Source organism: Coffea arabica, chromosome 2e (genome assembly GCF_036785885.1).
Source record: "Coffea arabica cultivar ET-39 chromosome 2e, Coffea Arabica ET-39 HiFi, whole genome shotgun sequence".
NCBI lineage: Eukaryota > Viridiplantae > Streptophyta > Magnoliopsida > Gentianales > Rubiaceae > Coffea > Coffea arabica.
The window spans coordinates 2,162,396-2,182,249 of NC_092313.1; the positions used below are offsets into that span (position 1 = coordinate 2,162,396).

Below are 19,854 nucleotides of genomic sequence, written 5' to 3' on the forward strand. Positions count from 1 at the left end.
GTTTGGAAAGCCAGTTTTCACCCAAAAAAATTTATACGTTTCCGTCAACACATTTTTCAATTACATTTTTACTTCACATATATCAAATAACTATAGTACATTTTCTACCAAAATTTCAGAAACTTGCAATCCAAATAAATAAATTTCATGGAGAAATTTTGAGACACACGTATTACAAAAAAAAAAAAAAGGAGTCACAATATAGACTGAACAAATTAAAGATAGAAATGAAAGGAAATTAAAGTAGTAGTAAGTATATTTAATTAATGCGGGCTTAGACAGAGAGAGAGAGGGAGAGAGTAATTTTGCTTTTTGATTATTAAATCTATAATTATTTTTGAATAGTAAATGCTAAAAATAAAATCCATCCATCCATCCCGACCGTCACTCAAAACAACTTCTCATACTAGCTGTTACTGCTGAGTGCTGCCTCCCCAAAGTCCCCAGTCCCATACACACGCAGACACACACACTTAATACTACTACTACTACTACTACTACTCCTACTGGGTGAGTAAGCAAGCAGCAGTAGCAGTAGCAGTAGATGTTGTTGCAACTTAGAAGTCGACTATTTTTTTAGAACTTTTTTATTTTATTTTTAAATTTGTATCTTTCTCCATTTCTTCTCACGCGATCTCCTCAAAGCCTCCCAAATTTGGATTCCTTTTGAATCAAACACATTCTTCACTCTCTAACACCCACACTCTCACGCAGTTCATGTATGCATATCTACGCCATTATCATCTGCGAATTAGGGTTCTTTTTTTCTTTTAACCTTTTTAGCAAGTTTTCGCAGTAGATTCGAAATTAAATCTCGGTAAGCCCCAGTCTGCTCAAGCTATGTGAGAGCGTACAACTTGGAGGTGAGTTTTTTATTATTATTATTATTATTATTATATTTTTGCTAATATTTTATCTCTTAACTTCAGTGGTATGATGCTTCACTGTTAATTTGTTTTTTCATTAATGATTTCGTAATGTATGGGTTAGATCTGTAATAAATTGCTTGATTTTGTGATGTCGAACTTAAAGCCGCTTGCCTAATTCATCAGGAAAAAGATCAGTGTAGCAGGATCATTTGGTTAGTTGTCTTCTCTTTTTTCTTTTTTTTTTTTCCTTTTTCTTGAGCGGAAAATTCCGAGAGAGATACCACCAAGAGTACAAGATGAAATTTCCGGAGAAAATTAAAAAGCTTCACGGATAAATAGTGAAGTATCATAACTTTCAATGAAGCTGGAATTTTGGTTACGTGTTCAATTTTGTTTTGGCTCAGAATGCCTATATTGTTCAATTAGTTTTGATGAAAAGGGCAAATATGAGGCAGAAGTGTGAAAATGTGCTGGGTATATGAGTAGTTCTTGAGCCAAGAAGAGGAGAGTGAAACACTTCGAGATCCTGTTTTCCAGCCTCTAAAATACTCTCAGGAAATTCTTCATTACTTTAGTTTTCTTCATTCTGGATTTACGTAGGCCTTTCTGATTTTTCTTGAAGCTTTGGAAAGGCTTGTTCCACATTCATTTTTGGGTTGACTTGGAAGAAAACTTGTTCTCAGGTCCCCCTAAAAGGAGAAAGACTTCCATTAGAGTCAAGTGGGCAGATGCATTCACGACTGATCCTGCACTAATCCTGAAGCATTGACTTTGCATGCCAAGTGAACAGCTAAACAGGTTGATAATTTTAGATGTTGGGACGATCATTCTGATTATGTTGCTTAGAACTTGTAGACAGTCAGCTACATCTACCGTGCTGGCTAGTTGATCTGTGGTTTAAATTTTAAGCATCTTGTTCCATGTGAAATAGAAAGGCAGGAAAATCATGAAAACCTTATTTAGCCAAAGAACTATAATGCTTTTCGTGAATCATACCAATTTGAAACTGCTAGTTGTTTCTTATAAGGGAGTTGGTTATTAATGAATCTATTGTGTATATTTGCTTTGGTTCTTAATGATTTTGTGGCTATTTAGCATCAGAAAATATGCCTTCATGGTGGGGGAAGTCATCATCAAAAGAAGCAAAGAAAAAACCAGCAAGAGAAAGCATTATTGACACATTACACCGGAAGCTTAAGTTTCCATCTGAAAGTAAATCTACTGGTAGATCAGGAGGGTCTAGAAGACGGAGCAGTGACACATTTTCTGAAAAAGGGTCTCAGTCCAGAGCGGAATCAAGGTCACCATCACCTTCAAAGCATGTATCAAGATGCCAGAGTTTTGCCGAAAGGCCTCAAGCCCAACCACTTCCCCTACCAGGTCTGCGACCTGCAAGTGTACTGCGCACTGAGTCAGGAATCAGTTCTTCAGGAAAGCCAAAAGTGGAAAAGAGCTCCAAGCCATCATCATTTCTTCCACTTCCAAGGCCTGCCTGCATACGGCATATAACAGATTCTGCAGAGTTAGATGGAGAACTGGTCATTGCTTCTATTTCTAGTGAATGCTCCATTGAGAGTGATGATCAAACAGACTCACGCCAGCGTAGTCCTCTGGAATCTGACTATGAGCTTGGAAGCAGAACTGCCACTGGCAGCCCCTCAAGGTATGGTGTCACATTAAGTCTTTAGGTTAAATTTTGTCCATTGTTGGCACTAATAATCTCTATTCATTAGCTTGTTTAAATTTTGTTTATCCCTGACTTACAAAATTTTTTTACCCCATTTTGAAGCATGATTATTAAGGATCAGTCTCCAGTAGCACAGAAAAGCCCAAGAGGATCACCTGGAGCAGTTGATCTTTTGACTCATAAAAGTGTGTTGTCTTCACCGCCTAAAAGAAGACCTCTTAATAGTCATGTCCCCAATCTGCACGTTCCCTGTCATGGTGCCTTTTGCAGTGCTCCAGATAGTTCAATGTCAAGTCCTTCTAGAAGTCCAATGAGAGCTTTCGGTAATGACCAAGTTACAGGTTCTGGATTCTGGCTTGGAAAGCCCTATCCAGACCTTCCGTTACTTGGATCTGGCCACTGTTCGAGTCCGGGCTCAGGTCAGAATTCTGGACATAATTCAATGGGAGGTGATATGTCTGGGCAACTATTTTGGCAGCCTAGTAGGGGCAGCCCTGAGTACTCTCCAATTCCTAGTCCCAGAAAGACAAGTCCTGGTCCTAGTTCCAGAATTCATAGTGGAGCCGTCACCCCAATTCATCCAAGAGCTGGAGGGGGAGCACATGAATCACAGACAAACAGGAGCGATGATGGGAAACAACAAAGTCACCGTTTGCCACTTCCTCCTGTGACAATTTCCAACTCTTCACCTTTTTCTCATTCAAATTCAGCTGCAACATCTCCCTCAGTACCACGTAGTCCAGGCCGAGCAGAAAATCTTGCAAGCCCTGGCTCACGCTGGAAAAAAGGAAAGTTGTTGGGGAGAGGCACTTTTGGACATGTTTATGTTGGTTTTAACAGGTAAAGAGATCAATTCTTTCTCTTTTTTTTCTCAGTTGCACTTGTTCTTATGTGGCGCAATGGGTGAATATTTGCTGTTGTTTCATTTAAAGTTCTGACTACTAACAGGGCGTTTGGTTTAAGGGTATGGGAATCAAGGATTCGAATCAAGTCCTTTGTTAGTGTTTGGATTATAGGTATCGGATTCAAGATTTTGGAATGAATGCTAAGAAAATGGCGACTCTCAATTCCTGACCAAATTGGGGGGTTTTGTGAAATCCCACGTCTGATTCCAAAGCTAATAAATAATAATATTTTTTATTTCATCTCACGCACTGCTTCACCATCTCTCTTCTATTTTCATCGCATTCTCTGTTTTGCTTCCTTCCCCATATCAGACCCCCCAATCCCTTCCCTCTATCCCACTTATTCCAATCTTCTAATTTCTCTCCTACCGGTGTAGCAGGCCTCTTTTTTCCAATCTTCCATAGCTGACGACGGCTCCTGAAATGTTAAGAGTAATTTTTGTTGGCCAAAGAATCTCATCTTGATTGGTTTTTCAAATTAAGACAAAATTGTTCTCTTTTCTAGTTATAATCTCCATATAACAGTTGTTGTTCATTTTTTTTTAGGGGTTGTATGGCTGCAATAGAGGAGGAGTTAAGGTGGTGGAGTGAGGGGCTGCAAAAACCCACTCTCTCTCTCTCTCTCTCTCTTTTAAGTTGTTTAGAAACTAGATCTAATGATCTTCAAGTTACAAGTGGGGTTTACAAAAACAGATTTTCTGATCTTGAAGTCCAAGAAAAATACCAGTTGATCCATCAATGGTCACTATGAAGTTCTGCAATTCGGTTAAGAAGGATGCTCTGCAATTCGATTAAGAACAAAAAGGAGAGAACAAAAGAAATTTAAAAGAAAAGAAATTAAAAAATGATAAAATATTCAAATTTTAATGTAATATCCATTCCTGACAAATATCTACCAAACGCTTGTTATTGTATTGATACCTTTGACCAAAATCCAATCGAAACAAATACTAATTTTTTGTATATGATTCCAATTACAATTCCGATTCCTAAACTTGAACCCAGCGGCTCCTAAGTATTTGTACTGAGAATTTCTTGGTCATTTTGGAATATGTTGACTGCACTTTATTTTGCAGTTGCAGTTGCATGTTTATACCTTACAATTGTTCATTTGAATTGATTTTCATTGATTAATCTGTTGCATGTTTCAACTTTACCATCTGTTCAGTGAAAGTGGTGAAATGTGTGCAATGAAGGAGGTCACATTGTTCTCAGATGATGCAAAGTCCAAGGAAAGTGCAAAGCAATTGGGACAAGTAAGTTCATATGCTGGTATAGATGTGGAAAGATAAATTCTGTATTAAACATGCTTGAGATCTGTTGCATTGTGTTTATCTGGTATATATGTCTAACATTGATTCTTCTTCAATCTTTTGGAAAAAATGCAGGAGATTATTATGCTGAGCCGTCTGAGGCATTCAAATATTGTACAGTATTATGGGTCTGAAACGGTCAGTGCTGTTCCTGCAGTTTCTTGTTGACACCTGATGCATACAACTTTATAAATTCTTTTACACGTCTCCATTGGTCACAATGTAATCTGATTGTAACAATGTCGAATGGTTAATTCTTCTCAGAAGTATGTGATATTTAGGATTTTCATCTGATAAATTTGTCAATAGCTTTGAAGTTGTAATGTTATAAATGACGAATTAGTTCTGACTTGGTGCTTTGTGTATCCTCTGGCAGTATTTAGTCTATCATGAAGTCAAATTTACAGCTTCTTTTTCCTTGACCAGGTTGGTGATAAGCTATATATATATTTGGAATATGTATCTGGTGGTTCCATCTTCAAGCTTTTACAAGAATATGGACAATTTGGAGAATCAGCTATACGCAGTTACACACAACAAATTTTGTCTGGTCTTGCATATTTACATACAAAAAATACTGTCCACAGGTAAGAGTTATTGACTTCATTTGTATCAGATTCTGAAATAGCAAGTCTGAATGGCCTGATCCTTTAGTTAATGCTGCTGCATTTGATTGGCAGAGATATTAAAGGGGCAAATATCCTTGTGGACCCGAATGGTCGTGTTAAGTTGGCAGACTTTGGTATGGCAAAGCATGTAAGTCTAGCCATGAGTGCTCTTTCATTTTTATGAGATCTATTAAAAAGCACTTGAGCCTAAAGCATGACACGCTACTAGAAAATGCCAGCTATGGTGAATATAGTATTGTTTTTTTTTCATTTCTGCATACAAAGAAGAAGATTGGTACCATGGTTCACATTTCAAGCTACAAGCATAGTAGTTAAGAACGACAAAAGTGCAATGAGGTGCAAGTCTTGCAAATATTTTTTTTAAAAGCAGAGCCAGGGCGGATAATGAAGTATGGCCAAAGCGTAAAATGCGCAAGCTGCAACAAGATTGCAATCATCTTGCTTCCTGCCCTTCTCCCCACTTCCCTCCCCCTAACGCTCTCAATTCTCATGTTTCTCTGGAACCTTGGTCCTCCTCTAGTTCTTGCATCTTCCCTTTTCTTGGCCAGATCGCTGTATTAATTGAGATTATTTTTTCCCCTCTGGTTAGTTTTTTCCTTGATAAAATGAAATTGATGAATCGGATTTTCTGTTTGCTGAATCTTCATCAATTCATTATTTATTTGGGAAACCTGCCATTCAGTTAAAGCTATAATTAGCCATGGGTGAGAGAGTAATCTGTTGCAAAGCATGGACACACTTGAGAAAACTGATACTCAAATTCAAAATTTTACCTCCGTATGTTGTATGCTGAAGCTGAAATTTTTTTTTTTTTAATAACTAAGAATATTATGACACACCTTAGTGTGCTTTGTGCCTTTAACTACATTTCCCTCTCATTATTTTAATTCTGCAATTGAAGACTTTGATAATCAATTTATTTGGTAGCTGTAATTAACTACAGCCCTTTAAAAATCTTCCACTGTGCAGATTACAGGGCAATCATGTCCATTATCTTTTAAGGGAAGCCCATACTGGATGGCACCTGAGGTCAGTAGTCAGTAGTTTCTCATGTTGCATCTTAAGCTCATGATCATGGCTCCATTGCTAGTTCTCCGATCCTAAATTTTCTATTCTGCTGCTCATTCAGGTTATAAAAAATTCGAATGGTTGTAATCTTGCTGTTGACATCTGGAGTCTTGGATGTACAGTCTTGGAAATGGCTACTGCTAAGCCACCTTGGAGCCAGTATGAAGGGGTCAGTAATTTGGTTACTCAGATTGCTGAATAGATGATGTATATCTTCCATAAATACGAATGCTATCATGAAAAAGAGCATATCTAGTATATACGAAGGTTTAGCATGCTTTAAACTTGAAAATCCAGTTCAGCTTTTGTGCATCTTTTTATGGATGTTTTTCTCATTCTGGTTTAAAGGTTGCTGCCATGTTCAAAATTGGGAATAGTAAAGAACTTCCTGCAATTCCTGATGACCTCTCAGAGGAAGGAAAGGACTTTGTGAGGCAGTGTTTGCAGCGGAATCCACTTCATCGTCCTACAGCTGCTCAGCTTTTGGATCACCCATTTGTGAAAAATGCTGCTCCTTTGGATAAACCTCTTGCATCTACTGATCCAACATCTGTGATTGCCAATGGTGTAAAGTCTCCGGTAGTATTTTTATTATCCTAGTCCCCTTAGTTATACAAGTTTATGTAAATGCTCTACTTTTTTGCCATCTGTAACAGTTTCGTGCTTTCTCTGTGGCTAATTATCATCTTCAGGGGATTGAACATGGTAGAAATCTCCCAACATCAGAATCAGAAAGGCTTGCTATACACTCTTCCAGAGTATCAAAATCCTATTTCCATTCCAGGTCCATCCTTGTCCATCATCTTCCCCCCCCCCCCCCCCCCGCCCCTCCACCACCACCACCACCAAAAAAAAAAAAACTAAAAACTAAAAAAAGCTAAAACATAGAAGTTAATAGTAGTTTTTTTAGGAATAACTACAATAGGTTCAATCTTACGCGGCTTTATCTGTAGCTTTAGCTGATGGAAATAGGTTAATGGTAAATAGTAGTTTTTTAGGAATAACTGCAATAGGTTCAATCTTACGTGGCTTTTATCTGTAGCTTTCACTGATGGAAATTTTCATTTCCAGTGACATCCACATCCAAAGGAATATATCTTGCCCAGTCTCTCCAATTGGAAGCCCTCTGTTACATCCAAGGTCACCTCCACACCTAAATGGGAGGATGTCTCCTTCACCTATATCAAGCCCTCGGACCACATCGGGCTCATCAACACCACTATCAGGGGGTGCTGGTGCTCTCCCTTTTCAACATCTTAATCAGTCAACGTACCTGCAAGAAGGTTTTGGAAGTGTTCCTAAGACTCCACAAAGTCCCTACATCAATGGCCCCTTGTATTGGGATTCTGATATGTTTCGGGGAATGCAGGCTGGATCTGCTTTTCGGGATCTTACATCTAGTGAAAATGATGCTCTGTCAAAGCAGTTTGGAAGGCCTGTTTTTGGAGAACTTCATGATGGACAGTCAGTATTAGCAGATCGTGTGTCTCAGCAGTTGTTAGGGGATCCAGTGAAATTGAATCCATCTTTGGATCTTAACTCACGATCCCGGTTGACCGGCCGCACAAATGGAGTATAACTTGATTTTCTTTTCGAGGCATTTCTCTTCGGGATGCTTACCCAACTGTCACTAAGTTCAGAGAATTGCTTACAGTTCGCAAGGACATTTGAATTGGCATAATAAGGACCTTTGACCACAAAATAAGGCGACATCTTCAGAAGATCTGGTGGCTTGACGAGGAATCAATTTTGCTTGACTGAAAGCTTGTCCTTCGTCCATAAAATAGCTCAGCGGAAAACAGAAATGACCTGAACAACATGCACTTTTAGAATTGACCCTCTATCCCAGCAAAAGGAAGATTCACTGTGGCTAATGGTACCACTTTACCTTGGATCGGCCTGTACAAAGTTGAGTGCTTATAATTTACACACTTCATTGACTAAGGTCTGATTGATAGGGTGATTGCTCAGCGAACTTGGATTGGGTGATTCAATGTATAGCTAGCTGATCCTTCGCTATAAAATTTGTGGTAGCAGAATTGTACATTCATTAACGAGATAGAAGAGAAGAAATGGTAAGCCTGGACAAGAAGTAGCTCTAGGACTGCATTTTTCTTGAGGATCTGCAACTGCTGTACATAATATGGGAAAACCCAGACTTTTGTTCGGATTTTGCCATTGAAACAGTCAAGATTGCAGCAAATCTTTTCTCATGTGTCCGCAAGGCCAACACGCATTTAGGCGCTGGCATGTGGTTCTATTTATGTATATCCAAGACAACATCTGCTAAAAAATTTGAGTAGTTCCTGATGAGAAGCTAATTTATACGTGCCTTCAGCTTTCCCTGTGTTTACAAACTGAAACATTGTAGTGTCTCCTGTTTTAAAGGGTGTTTAACAAAGGCTCTCTCTTTTGTGCGTTTTCTGTCTGACCCTTTCGGCAGTGGTGCTTCATAACCGCTCTAATATGTATATTGCCGCCTAAGAAGAGAAAAACAGTTCTAATAACCAGCTCTAATATGCAGCTCTAACATGCAGAGGGCCTCGACCCGAGGCTGTGATCTTAGGAAAGGGGATGAGAGATCTGAAGCAAAGTGATCTATCTACCTAATAATTATAGGATCGGGTCTGTCAGAATCTCTAAAATAAGGGATAATTTCAGAAACCTCTCTGACAATTTCACTCAGCTCCCCCCAATTTTAGAAAATCACACTGACCTCCCTTACTTTTACTGTTTAAGTAATAGTATAGACCCATGAAGTTAGAATTATACTTAAATATGATAAAATACCCTTATGCAATATAATACATCAAAAGAAAGTGAAAAAAAAGGTTTAGCGATCAATTTAACCAAAAAAAAAAATAACAAACACTTTCATCCACATTTGCTATGCTTTCATGATAATTGTAAAGCCAAAACCTCATCAACCTGTTCAAGCAAACTCCAACTTAATCCCCAAATTCTATCAATTTGGGCATAATCAAAATCCCAAACTCTACCCGAATCACTTTCTCTACAAATCGACCATAACCATCACCACCAACTAAAATACTTTCAAAAAGCTTCCCGTCCCAAATTAACACCATATTTTATCTATTGACTAATCTCACATCTCCCAACACCTATTGCTTATCACCTTCCTTAAATAGAAAAGAACCTGACCAATCACTATTGATGCCTATGCCAAGAGCAACCCCGTACTCCAATGGCGTTAGGAATAGAGAAACTAATCTCTGTGACAAACCACCACCAATACTTGTAAATGAAACAAAAATGAAACCAAATGAAGATATTAGATTGTAGTGTGTAACAGATATAATAACATAATCCAGATTCGTCCTTTTTTCTCTTCCAACCATAACCCATTAATTTCATTTTTTCCCTCTATCACAACCATCTTCATCATCTCCATCTAATTTGACCATGAAATTTTCCTTTGCTCCCTCAATTTGTAATTTTGAAAATTTTGATTCTTTAATGTATGCAAATTATAATACGAAAAGAAATAAACAAGAGGAATTAATAGTTAAGTACCACAAAAAGAGAGAAGTAGATAAGAAATAAACACTTTAGATAGGTTTACATGGTGGTTTAGTTGATGGGTGGAAGAGACTATGTGGTTATAACTGTTAAGAGAATATAAGTATTCTTGTAGATAATAAATTAGTAAGGGTATTCTTGTAAATAGTTTATTAGGTTTGTACTCCTATAAATACTAATTGGTCACTCATAATACTGTGACTAAATGTTTTCCTCCCAAAATACCTGTTGTTATGGTATCAGAGCAAAAGTCCTAGGGTTAGGGTTAAACATCTAGCAAGAGTCTTGACGCGATACTGTTCATCACACACTGTTCACCCGGTACTATTCACGCGCACTGTTCATAGCGAATTTTGATTGCTGTTTTGTTTGAAGTGCTATTCGCTATGGTTGAAAGTTTTGCTAACGGGGTTACCATTGATCAAGTTGAATCAAGTTCTTTAGTACATGGGTCCCAGAAAACTGTTACTATATCCGAGGAAGATTATGTTAAATTCTTACAGTACCAAGCTACAAGTCACGCATCTCTTCCCTCTGCTTCATTAGCACAAAAAGGTAATGACTCATGGATTATTGACTCCGGGGCTACTGATCATATGTCAGGTACCTCTAACATTTTTTCTAATTTTCAAGAGTCTACTCCCTTTCCTCATGTTACTTTAGCTGATGGATCTACCACTAAAGTTAAAGGACTAGGCACTGTAGAAATTAATCCATCACTTCCGCTGTCTTCTGTTCTTTACGTACCCAATTTGCCATTTAATCTAATGTCTGTTAGTAAGCTCACTAAATTTCTACAGTGTACAGTTACTTTTTCTCCTGATTCCGTTGTCATTCAGGATTTGAAAACAAAGAGGACGATTGGTGGAGGGCATGAGCATAATGGTCTTTACTTTCTCAACTTCAATGGTCCGATAGCATGTCCTGCTACTGTTTCTCCTCTTGAAATTCACTGTGGTTTAGGTCATCCGTCTTTACAAAATTTGAAAAAGTTGGTTCCTACTTTGAATCAATTATCTTCGTTAGAATGTGAGTCTTGTCAGTTAGGAAAGCATCATCGTGTTTCTTTTGCTCCTAAAGTCAATAAACGGGTTTCTGAACCCTTTATGTTAGTTCATTCTGATGTTTGGGGTCCTAGTCGAGTCACTTCAAAGTTAGGTTTTAAATATTTTGTAGTCTTTGTTGATGATTTTTCCAGAGTTACATGGCTTTATTTAATGAAAGATCGTTCAGAATTATATTCCATTTTTTGTGCATTTGTTACAGAAATAAAGAATCAATTTGGTGTGCCTGTACGCATACTTCGCAGTGATAATGCGAAAGAATATTTTTCCACTCCTTTTAATACCTTTATGACTAAGTCTGGTATTATTCATCAGTCCTCTTGTCCTCACACTCCACAACAGAATGGAGTTGCTGAAAGGAAAATTGGACATTTAATCGAAATTGCTCGAACACTGTTGTTGCACATGAATGTGCCCAAACAATTTTGGAGTGATGCAGTTCTAACTGCATGTTATTTAATTAATCGCATGCCATCTACTATTCTTGAAGGTCAATTACCTCACTCCATTCTTTTTCCTCATGAACCTGTGTTTAAATTGCCTCATCGTATTTTTGGATGTGTGTGCTTTGTTCATCAGCTTGCTCCCGGGGTGGATAAATTAGATTCTCGTACTATTAAGTGTATTTTCTTAGAATATGCACGAGCGCAAAAAGGGTATAGATGTTACAGTCCAGTTTCAAATCGATTTTTACTTGTGCTGATGTTACTTTCTTTGAATCCACTCCGTATTTTATCAAACAAAGTATGTCTTGTGAGTTAGACCAGTGTCCCTCTTTTTCCTCTCCTGTTTTACCAGTCCCTTCCCCTTTATTACCTGAGTTATCTAGTCCACCAGATTCCATAGCTCGATTATCTCGTCCTCATCTTCAAGTTTACTCTCGTCGTTCCATGGTTGAGAAAGTTCCTGATATGCCACGCACTTCACCAATTAACTCTCAATCTTCCAATCCAGGTATGACGCCCTCCTCTGAGTTAGATCTTCCTATTGCTTTACGCAAAGGTAAGAGAAATTGTACTTCCCATCCTATTTCTAATTTTGTTTCTTATTCTCGTCTCTCTATGTCATATTCTTCTTTTGTTGCTTCCCTTGATTCTATCTCCATTCCTAAGTCTATTACCTATGCTCTTAATCATCCTGGTTGGAGATTAGCTATGCAAGAAGAGATGTCTGCTTTGGAACAAAATGGTACTTGGGATCTTGTCCCTCGTCCTTCAGGTAAGCCTGTTGTTGGTTGTAAATGGGTGTACACTATAAAAGTGCAGCCTAATGGTTCTATTGATAGATTGAAGGCTCGGCTGGTAGCTAGAGGATTTACTCAGGTGTATGGAGTAGATTACTTAGAAACATTTTCTCCTGTTGCAAAGATTACCTCTGTTCGTCTTCTTATCTCTTTGGCAGCAACTTATAATTGGCCATTGCATCAGTTGGATGTGAAAAATGCATTTCTGCATGGAGATTTGAAAGAAGAGGTATATATGGAACAACCCCCTGGATTTGTTGTTCAGGGGGAGAATCCGCGGTTGGTTTATCGTTTGAAAAAATCCTTATATGGATTGAAACAGTCTCCGAGGGCTTGGTTTGGCCGGTTTAGTAGTGTTGTCATGGAGTTCGGTCTGACAAGATGTGGAGTAGATCACTCTGTATTTTATCGGCATTCTAATGCTGGTAAAATTTTATTAGTTGTTTATGTGGATGACATTGTGATTACAGGTGATGATGTTGTGGGGATCCAGAAACTTAAATCCAATCTGCAGGCAAACTTTCAGACAAAGGATTTAGGTCATCTACAGTATTTTCTGGGTATTGAGGTAGCTCGGTCTAAATATGGGATTTATTTATGTCAAAGAAAATATGTACTCGATATGTTGAGTGAAGTTGGGATGTTAGGTTGCCGACCTGTAGATACCCCTATGGATCCCAATGTGAAATTAGCAAGAGATCAAGGTGCATTACTTGATGATCCTAAGCAATATCGAAGACTTGTGGGTAAATTAAATTATCTCACTGTAACGAGACCTGACATTTCGTTTGCAATGAGTATTGTGAGTCAATTTCTTGATACCCCTCGTACTAGTCATTGGGATGCTGTTATACGGATTCTCAGGTATCTTAAGAGTGCTCCTGGAAAAGGGTTGCTGTATCAAAATTATGAACACACTGATATTGAAGGATATAGTGATGCAGATTGGGCTGGTTCTGCCTCAGATCGAAGATCGACTACAGGATATTGTGTGTTTGTTGGTGGTAATTTAGTGTCGTGGAAGAGTAAGAAGCAAACAGTTGTATCCAGATCAAGTGCAGAATCTGAATACCGCGCTATGGCTCACACTGTGTGTGAGTTGGTTTGGTTGAAGAGCATGTTACTGGAACTTGGATTTGAGCATAAACAGCCCATGAATTTAGTGTGTGATAATCAGGCGGCTGTTCATATTGCGTCTAATCCAGTGTTCCATGAAAGGACAAAACATATTGAAGTTGATTGTCATTTCATTCGAGAGAAATTGCTTGACGGGATCATCAAGACATCTCATGTACCGTCTGTAGATCAATTGGCCGATGTGTTTACCAAGAGTTTAGGGGGCTCTAGGGTGAAATACATTTGTAACAAGTTGGGTGCTTATGATATATATGCTCCAACTTGAGGAGGAGTGTTAAGAGAATATAAGTATTCTTGTAGATAATAAATTAGTAAGGGTATTCTTGTAAATAGTTTATTAGGTTTGTACTCCTATAAATGCTAATTGGTCACTCATAATACTGTGACTAAATGTTTTCCTCCCAAGATATCTGTTGTCAATAACCAAGAAGGAGAGAATCATAACAAGTAGAAAAACATTGGGAAAAGAGAAAAGAAACTGTTATTAATTAAAATAGGATTGAGAACGATGAGGAATTGTTGCAAGTTTTTATTTTTTCTTTTACTTTTGGTTTGGTTTTTGTGTCCCACTTATGTGGTAAATTATCTATTAAATAAAGGGTATTGTAGTCATTTTATTGAACCGAAGGAGGTCAGTGTAATTTTCTAAAATTGGAGGGATCCGAGTGAAATTGTCAAAAACTTCAAGGGAGGTTTCCGAAATTATTCCCTAAAATAATTAGAAACGAGGGGTTACAAACACATGCACCGAACCTGTTTCATTGCCAAGTGTACTAATTAAATTGCCATCCTTAACTACCGGTTTCTCCAATCTCTCTTTAGACTCAAGATCTAAGGGTCAGACTGGTGAATCAAAGTTGAGCTGAAATCCCACAATCTCTTTGCCAATTCAATATCCTTAGCTTGTAAGCTCGGTTCAGCTATGTTACTGTCTGAGAAGTATGTGCCAGTTACGCCTTTAACATGTGGGTGCAAAGCCACATAGCATGTTGTTGCAGCTCCCTGCAATCAAGTTCCCCTGACCTTAGTACATACACGGAGCAAGAAGGCACTTACGGCATGGAACACTAACCTAAATCTATTCTTCTTTTCCTAATTATGGTTCACATTCTGAGGCAGAAAAATTTTGTACACAAGCACAAGTCCAATATTTAAATGAGACCCTTTACTATTAAGCAACTATTAATGTGGCTGCCATAATTGTTGGGAACAAGATTCTGAGCTGGTTTTGAATTTGTTCGAGTTTTGCCTGATTCAGTACCTTAAAAAGAATTGAAGGATCTGCACCTGAGTTTTCTTTCATTTTTTTTAATACCCTTGTATGCAAGGTCGAAACACCCTAATTTACATTGTCGTATATAAATTTAGAAACTGGCAAACTGTCTTTGACAGACTTAATGTTCACAGCCAGAAGCATGAACAGAAAACACATACAGTGCACAAAAATGTACAATGGCATCTACCTGCTGGACGGTTTTCAAGATGTGCTTGCCTAGGACATCAATAATGCCTGCATTAAACACAAAAACTACTGCATTTAGTCAAATTTCAGGCAGCCAGGTTGGTCCTGTACAAGAAACCTGATAAATAATATCAAACACCATTGAAGAGTCAAAAGAAATTACCTGTAACAATGCTGAAATGACGGAAAAGATTGGTGGCGATTGCCCCTGGATGAAGAGAATTTGCACTTATCTCAATCCCATCTTCCTATTTACAGATATTACCTTAGATCGTTAAGCTTGAAATGGAACATATTTTAGGTATTTTTTCTTATATATATATATATATATATTGCCAGGGGAGGACAGAGAGAGAGAGCTGGCTTTCATGATATACTTCTTGTATTCCACATTATGCTAGCTAGCTATTCTTCTAGCTTCATCAGACAAATTACCAATGCACTCTTCTGTGTCCAAGTCAACCAGATTGGTTAAAAATGAAAAGATGGACTATATCTGATGCTTGATGAATGTCATTTAGGAGTTTCAAACATGAAGTACACAACTTCCAAACTACAATGAAGTCGCATACCTTCAGACGCCTTGACAGTTCATTTGCATGCAATACATTGGCAAGTTTTGACTGACCATATGCCAATAGACTCTTGTACCTGCGCAAGTATTTGCACATAAGAGAAACCTGAGCTCTGGACATTGAAATTACCTCATGATATTATCAACACATATTCATGAATACAAAACATGGATTTAGCCTCAAACTTCACCAGCAACCATTTTAAAACATTTTATAAAAAGCCTGCCATTTGAAATACTTGAGTGATTGTGGGGACTGCATTTTCTTTCAGAGGCAGGGATCATTTTCCTTCAAAACTTATTCACTTTTTGCAAGTGTAAACATTTGTTTCCCACATTATCTGGATAGCACATCAGCTGCAAACAAGCAGCAATAGCATCTGAGTTGTGCAGTCCTTTGACCAATGTGCTCATCTATTAGAAATTATAATCTTAAAATTTATCAAATTCCTAAGATGTTACTGGTCTCTGGCATCAGTTTATGACAACTTCATGAAACAATCAGATGATGCACAGCATGTGGCAGAACAAATATCTGACTTCGAAACAAAATATTCAGCTATTTGTAAGGGACAGTATAGTCTACCCAGATTCATCATTGATTCTACCAAAGCGGATCCCTTCAGGATAAGAGAATTTGTGCCGTCGAGATGAGACATTGACAATCCTTCCTTCTCTGCCACTTTCATGAACTGTCTTTTTCATGGTTTCCAGCAATAAGTTTGTCAAAAGAAAATGACCTGTAAGAATATAGATTTTGTGAAGTGAATCTAACTAAACTCGTGGGCGCTATGTATTACTACAGCTATTCAGACAAATGAAACTTGTATTATGAATGGAAAAATGCTTGGACACGGTGCTGTTTACCTTAAAAGAGAACATGAGAAACTTAGTACCTTACCCATACACCTTACCTATATGGTTTGTTGCAAATTGTAGCTCTATGTTATCTTTCGATAAGATGAATGGTGTTGCCATGACTCCTGCATTGTTACTAGCAGAAAAAGAAAAAGGGCTGTTTATTGCGTGCACATTTCAAAATCTCTATACTCAGTCTCATCTAAGAAAAACTCAGAAATTACACTATAGAATATAGACTTCATCATGCTTAAAGACAATTAGGCTCTATACACTTGTATTGACATATATATGCAACAAAAATGTCTTCACATGTTGAGATAGAGGAAGAGACGAGGAGGGGAGAGGAAAGGAGAAGAAAAGGAATTTGACCAAGTTGATTATCTAGACTATCTAACTTCACAACTAAAAAGATTGATCAGTTATCACTCTGGCCTTTGGGTTCAGCAAATTCTCACCTTGGAATTTATAGATGCATGTTCAAGTGGAAAAAACATCATTATACACTTAACAAGCACACTAGGTATGAACTATGAAGTCTGAGAGAAGTTGTAGTTTAGATCTTAGGCATTTTTTTTTAATATCGTTATAAATGTTGATGGAACACAAGTATTCAACACAATACCCCAACCAGGCGAAAGCCATAGGGGAATTGGCTGTTTCCACATCAGGTATTTTTACTGGGAATTCATCTTCTTGCGACAAGAGTCCATAACCATATATGGCAGCCTAATAAACCATGAAGGCATGAACTCTTAAATGATGAAAGATGTGGAACAAAGTCCTTAAGTAATTTAAATAGATTCCAACAGCTAATTCAAGAAAAATGGAATTGGCTAAGTTGAGAACATGTGAAAGAGGATTTCTTATTCATATCCTATCAAAAAATGAATAAGACAGCTACCCACGAAAGGATGAATAAGACAACCAAAAACATGTGGTTAGATAGAAAACAAGGACACTGAAAAGCACGCATAAACATACTAAGCTATTATCATACATGAGAAGGTTCAGAGGATGGTTTGAGTGATTGAACTTTAATGCAAAGTCCTTGATTGATGAACTTGAACTAAGATCCAGTTCCATGGCATCAACTTTAGCATTTGGGATTTCTTTCCTTATAGCTTCTTGGACTTCCCTCCCAGCAGAGATATTTCTGACTGCCATAACCACATGGACACCACGCAATGCAAGAATACGTGCTGTCTCAGCTCCAATACCACTTGATGCTCCTATAGGGGTTGATAAACAAATAAGGTACATAGGTACATTTTATGAAAAAGAGAATTTATCAAAGAGATGCTAAACCTTGAGGATACATTTGCAAATTCATATACAAAAATCACTGGCATGGAGATTGTATAGTTGATTGAACTTTCAAAACAGTCACTCATGTGAGTTAAACAAAAAAAACCAAACCTTATATTATTGATATATCCTTTTTTGGGATCTTATAAAGATACTGTTGCTTCATGCAAAGGAAAATTGAAAGTCAAATTTCCCTTCTGCACCAACGTATCATTACTTCACTACTTCTAGTACTAGTCTCATGCGAAGCCTCCATAGTGTAAATTACAAATATAGCACTTATCCAGGCAGACTGATCTATCTCTGAGGATGGGACCACGGGCACATTGAAGATTACAACAATATAGAGAATAGAATACAGGAAGGCTGAATAACTATTGCCTCCAAAATCATGAATGTAATATCAAGGATATCTAAGGCATATCTGCCAGCAAAAAGAAGGAGAGATTGGGGGTTCAAGGTATTTCTACGAACAATGAAAATTTGCTACCTTACTCTCGGAGTCGGCTTGGATGAGCATAATTTAGTCATACGGTCCAGCTTGAGAAGCTTGAAAGTCGAAAGACCGTATCTTGTTTAAGTATTGGCTTATTGAGTTGTGCTCAAATTCCACAAACAGGTCAGTGATGGTATGAGGTTAATTGTATAATTTCTCAAAAGAGCACGGCTTGAAACGAGTTAACAATGCAACCAAACAGCCCAAACTCCATGGGTTGATTTCCTTGCAATGCTAAAATCATTATCTTGACCTGAAAGGTCTTTAATAGAGAATCAAGAAGTTGGACACAGCAAAATTACCCCAAGTCAAAGCCCCCCAAAAAGGCTCTAGACACCAGAAACCACCAAAGCAAGAATATGGGCAGCTGGCAAGCAATTTAAACTATCTGTTTATGAATTTTGTGCTTTCAAACAACGGGACAATATCGCAGAAATACTACAACAACGGGCAGGAAGAAATATCTATTTAATTAGTTTGAACTTGTCAGAAAAGGTAAGAAACTGACCTGTAACGATGGCAGTGAGACCAGAGCCATCTATCCCTTCGGTTACTTGCTCAGCTGTTGAGGCTGCTGAGAACCCAGATGGCCCTTTCCTGCTAAACAACCACATATCTTTTCTTTTGTTTCTTTTTTCTTTTTTTTTTAATCTTGGGAAATACTAGTAAACGGGAACATTCACCAGTGCAATAGGAACCAGAGACAAGGTGTTCAAGTAATTCAAAGATTGACTTTCTCGGGTCAGAATTCTCTGCAATTGAAAGGGAGTTGTTCTTCGTAGTTGTAAGGGATAATTTCATAAACCTCCCCTGAGGTTTTATGAAATATCACCTAGCTCCCATGAGGTTTTCAAAATCTCACTTAGCACCCCTTAATTGACATTTTGGTAGCATTGAAAGCCCTTCTAACCAAAAGTAATGTTAAAAAATTCATGTTTGAGGAGAGAGATTATTTTAGTGCCATTAATACCCTTAAACTATAAAAAAAAATGAACATTTTACAAACCAAGGAAAAAAAGTACTAAATTGGAACCATCTTAAAAGTGAGGAGATGAAAATTGGTAAAATTTTATGTTACAGTCAATAGTTACTTTTACCGTAGGAAGAGACGGTAAAAACAAATACTAGTTTTTAAATCATTTCTACAAATAGAACCCTTCATAGCGTTGAAGGTAATTAGCATGTAAAATCATACATTTGAGCCAAAAAAACTTAGTAATAGATGAAATTCAATTTCAATATCATACAAAAAATTTACTCAAACTACACAGACTTTTTTTATGGGTGTGAAATATGAAAATTTTATTATAAAAAAAGTCAGAATTTGAAAAACTATTTGGAGTTTCAATTACTTTATTTCTCTTGCACTCTACATGAATAGGAATAAATAAATGAATAAATAAAGTTGTGAAACACCAAAAAAGGGAAAAAAATAAAAAGAACCTACAGCTATTATTCTCCAAATGCATTGAATATTTCATTAATTAAATCCTATATTTCATTGATATTTGCAATTCAATTATACATACATATATGTATGTATGTATGTATATATGTATGTATGTATGCATGCATATTTGTATAGACATTGTTAAAGAAAAGTAGGAAATTTAGAGAAAGAAAAACAAGTTCAGAAAATTTAATTATGGGGGTATTATTGACAATTCATCACCTTTGATATTAGTATATGACCCTACTATC

At 37.4% G+C, this 19,854-nt stretch overlaps 2 protein-coding genes across 5 annotated transcripts; one reads left to right on the forward strand and one right to left on the reverse strand.

The window, feature by feature from the left end:
- Positions 1–406: 406 nt before the first annotated feature.
- Positions 407–8,792, forward strand: LOC113730037 (mitogen-activated protein kinase kinase kinase YODA-like). Of its 3 annotated transcripts, none has more exons than XM_072078068.1 (14): positions 407–863; positions 1,553–1,667; positions 1,965–2,532; positions 2,659–3,396; positions 4,008–4,040; positions 4,630–4,717; positions 4,850–4,912; positions 5,201–5,361; positions 5,455–5,530; positions 6,373–6,432; positions 6,533–6,640; positions 6,820–7,050; positions 7,164–7,255; positions 7,543–8,792. In XM_072078068.1, exons 3-14 carry the CDS (start codon positions 1,976–1,978, stop codon positions 8,048–8,050), a joined length of 2,715 nt encoding a protein of 904 aa, XP_071934169.1. In that variant the 5' UTR covers positions 407–863; positions 1,553–1,667; positions 1,965–1,975; the 3' UTR covers positions 8,051–8,792. The 3 variants fall into 3 exon arrangements, with proteins under 3 accessions (XP_071934169.1, XP_071934171.1, XP_027110260.1); XM_072078070.1 differs by having other exon boundaries at positions 1,971–2,532; XM_027254459.2 differs by lacking the exon at positions 4,008–4,040 and having other exon boundaries at positions 408–863.
- Positions 5,623–18,902, reverse strand: LOC113730038 (short-chain dehydrogenase TIC 32, chloroplastic). 2 transcript variants are annotated; one of them, XM_027254463.2, is made up of 8 exons: positions 18,662–18,902; positions 17,350–17,581; positions 16,406–16,485; positions 16,078–16,231; positions 15,490–15,568; positions 15,081–15,165; positions 14,919–14,965; positions 5,623–6,074 (listed from the first exon to the last, which is right to left on the reverse strand). In XM_027254463.2, the coding sequence occupies exons 1-8, from the start codon at positions 18,765–18,767 to the stop codon at positions 5,961–5,963; spliced, it is 897 nt and encodes a 298-aa protein (XP_027110264.1). In that variant the 5' UTR covers positions 18,768–18,902; the 3' UTR covers positions 5,623–5,960. The 2 variants fall into 2 exon arrangements, with proteins under 2 accessions (XP_027110264.1, XP_027110263.1); XM_027254462.2 differs by lacking the exon at positions 5,623–6,074 and adding an exon at positions 14,127–14,457 and having other exon boundaries at positions 18,662–18,901.
- Between the last annotated feature and the right edge of the window lie 952 nt (positions 18,903–19,854).

Coding starts and splice junctions, on each gene's coding strand:
- LOC113730037 (XM_072078068.1), top strand. CDS start 1,976: ATGCCTTCATGGTGGGGGAAGTCATCATCAAAAGAAGCAAAGAAAAAA. Junction 6,641..6,819: donor CTTGGAGCCAGTATGAAGGG/GTCAGTAATTTG, acceptor TCTGGTTTAAAG/GTTGCTGCCATGTTCAAAAT. Junction 7,256..7,542: donor AAATCCTATTTCCATTCCAG/GTCCATCCTTGT, acceptor TTTCATTTCCAG/TGACATCCACATCCAAAGGA.
- LOC113730038 (XM_027254462.2), bottom strand. CDS start 18,767: ATGTGGTTGTTTAGCAGGAAAGGGCCATCTGGGTTCTCAGCAGCCTCA. Junction 15,166..15,489: donor AACTGTCAAGGCGTCTGAAG/GTATGCGACTTC, acceptor ATCTGTAAATAG/GAAGATGGGATTGAGATAAG. Junction 14,966..15,080: donor TCATTTCAGCATTGTTACAG/GTAATTTCTTTT, acceptor TGTTTAATGCAG/GCATTATTGATGTCCTAGGC.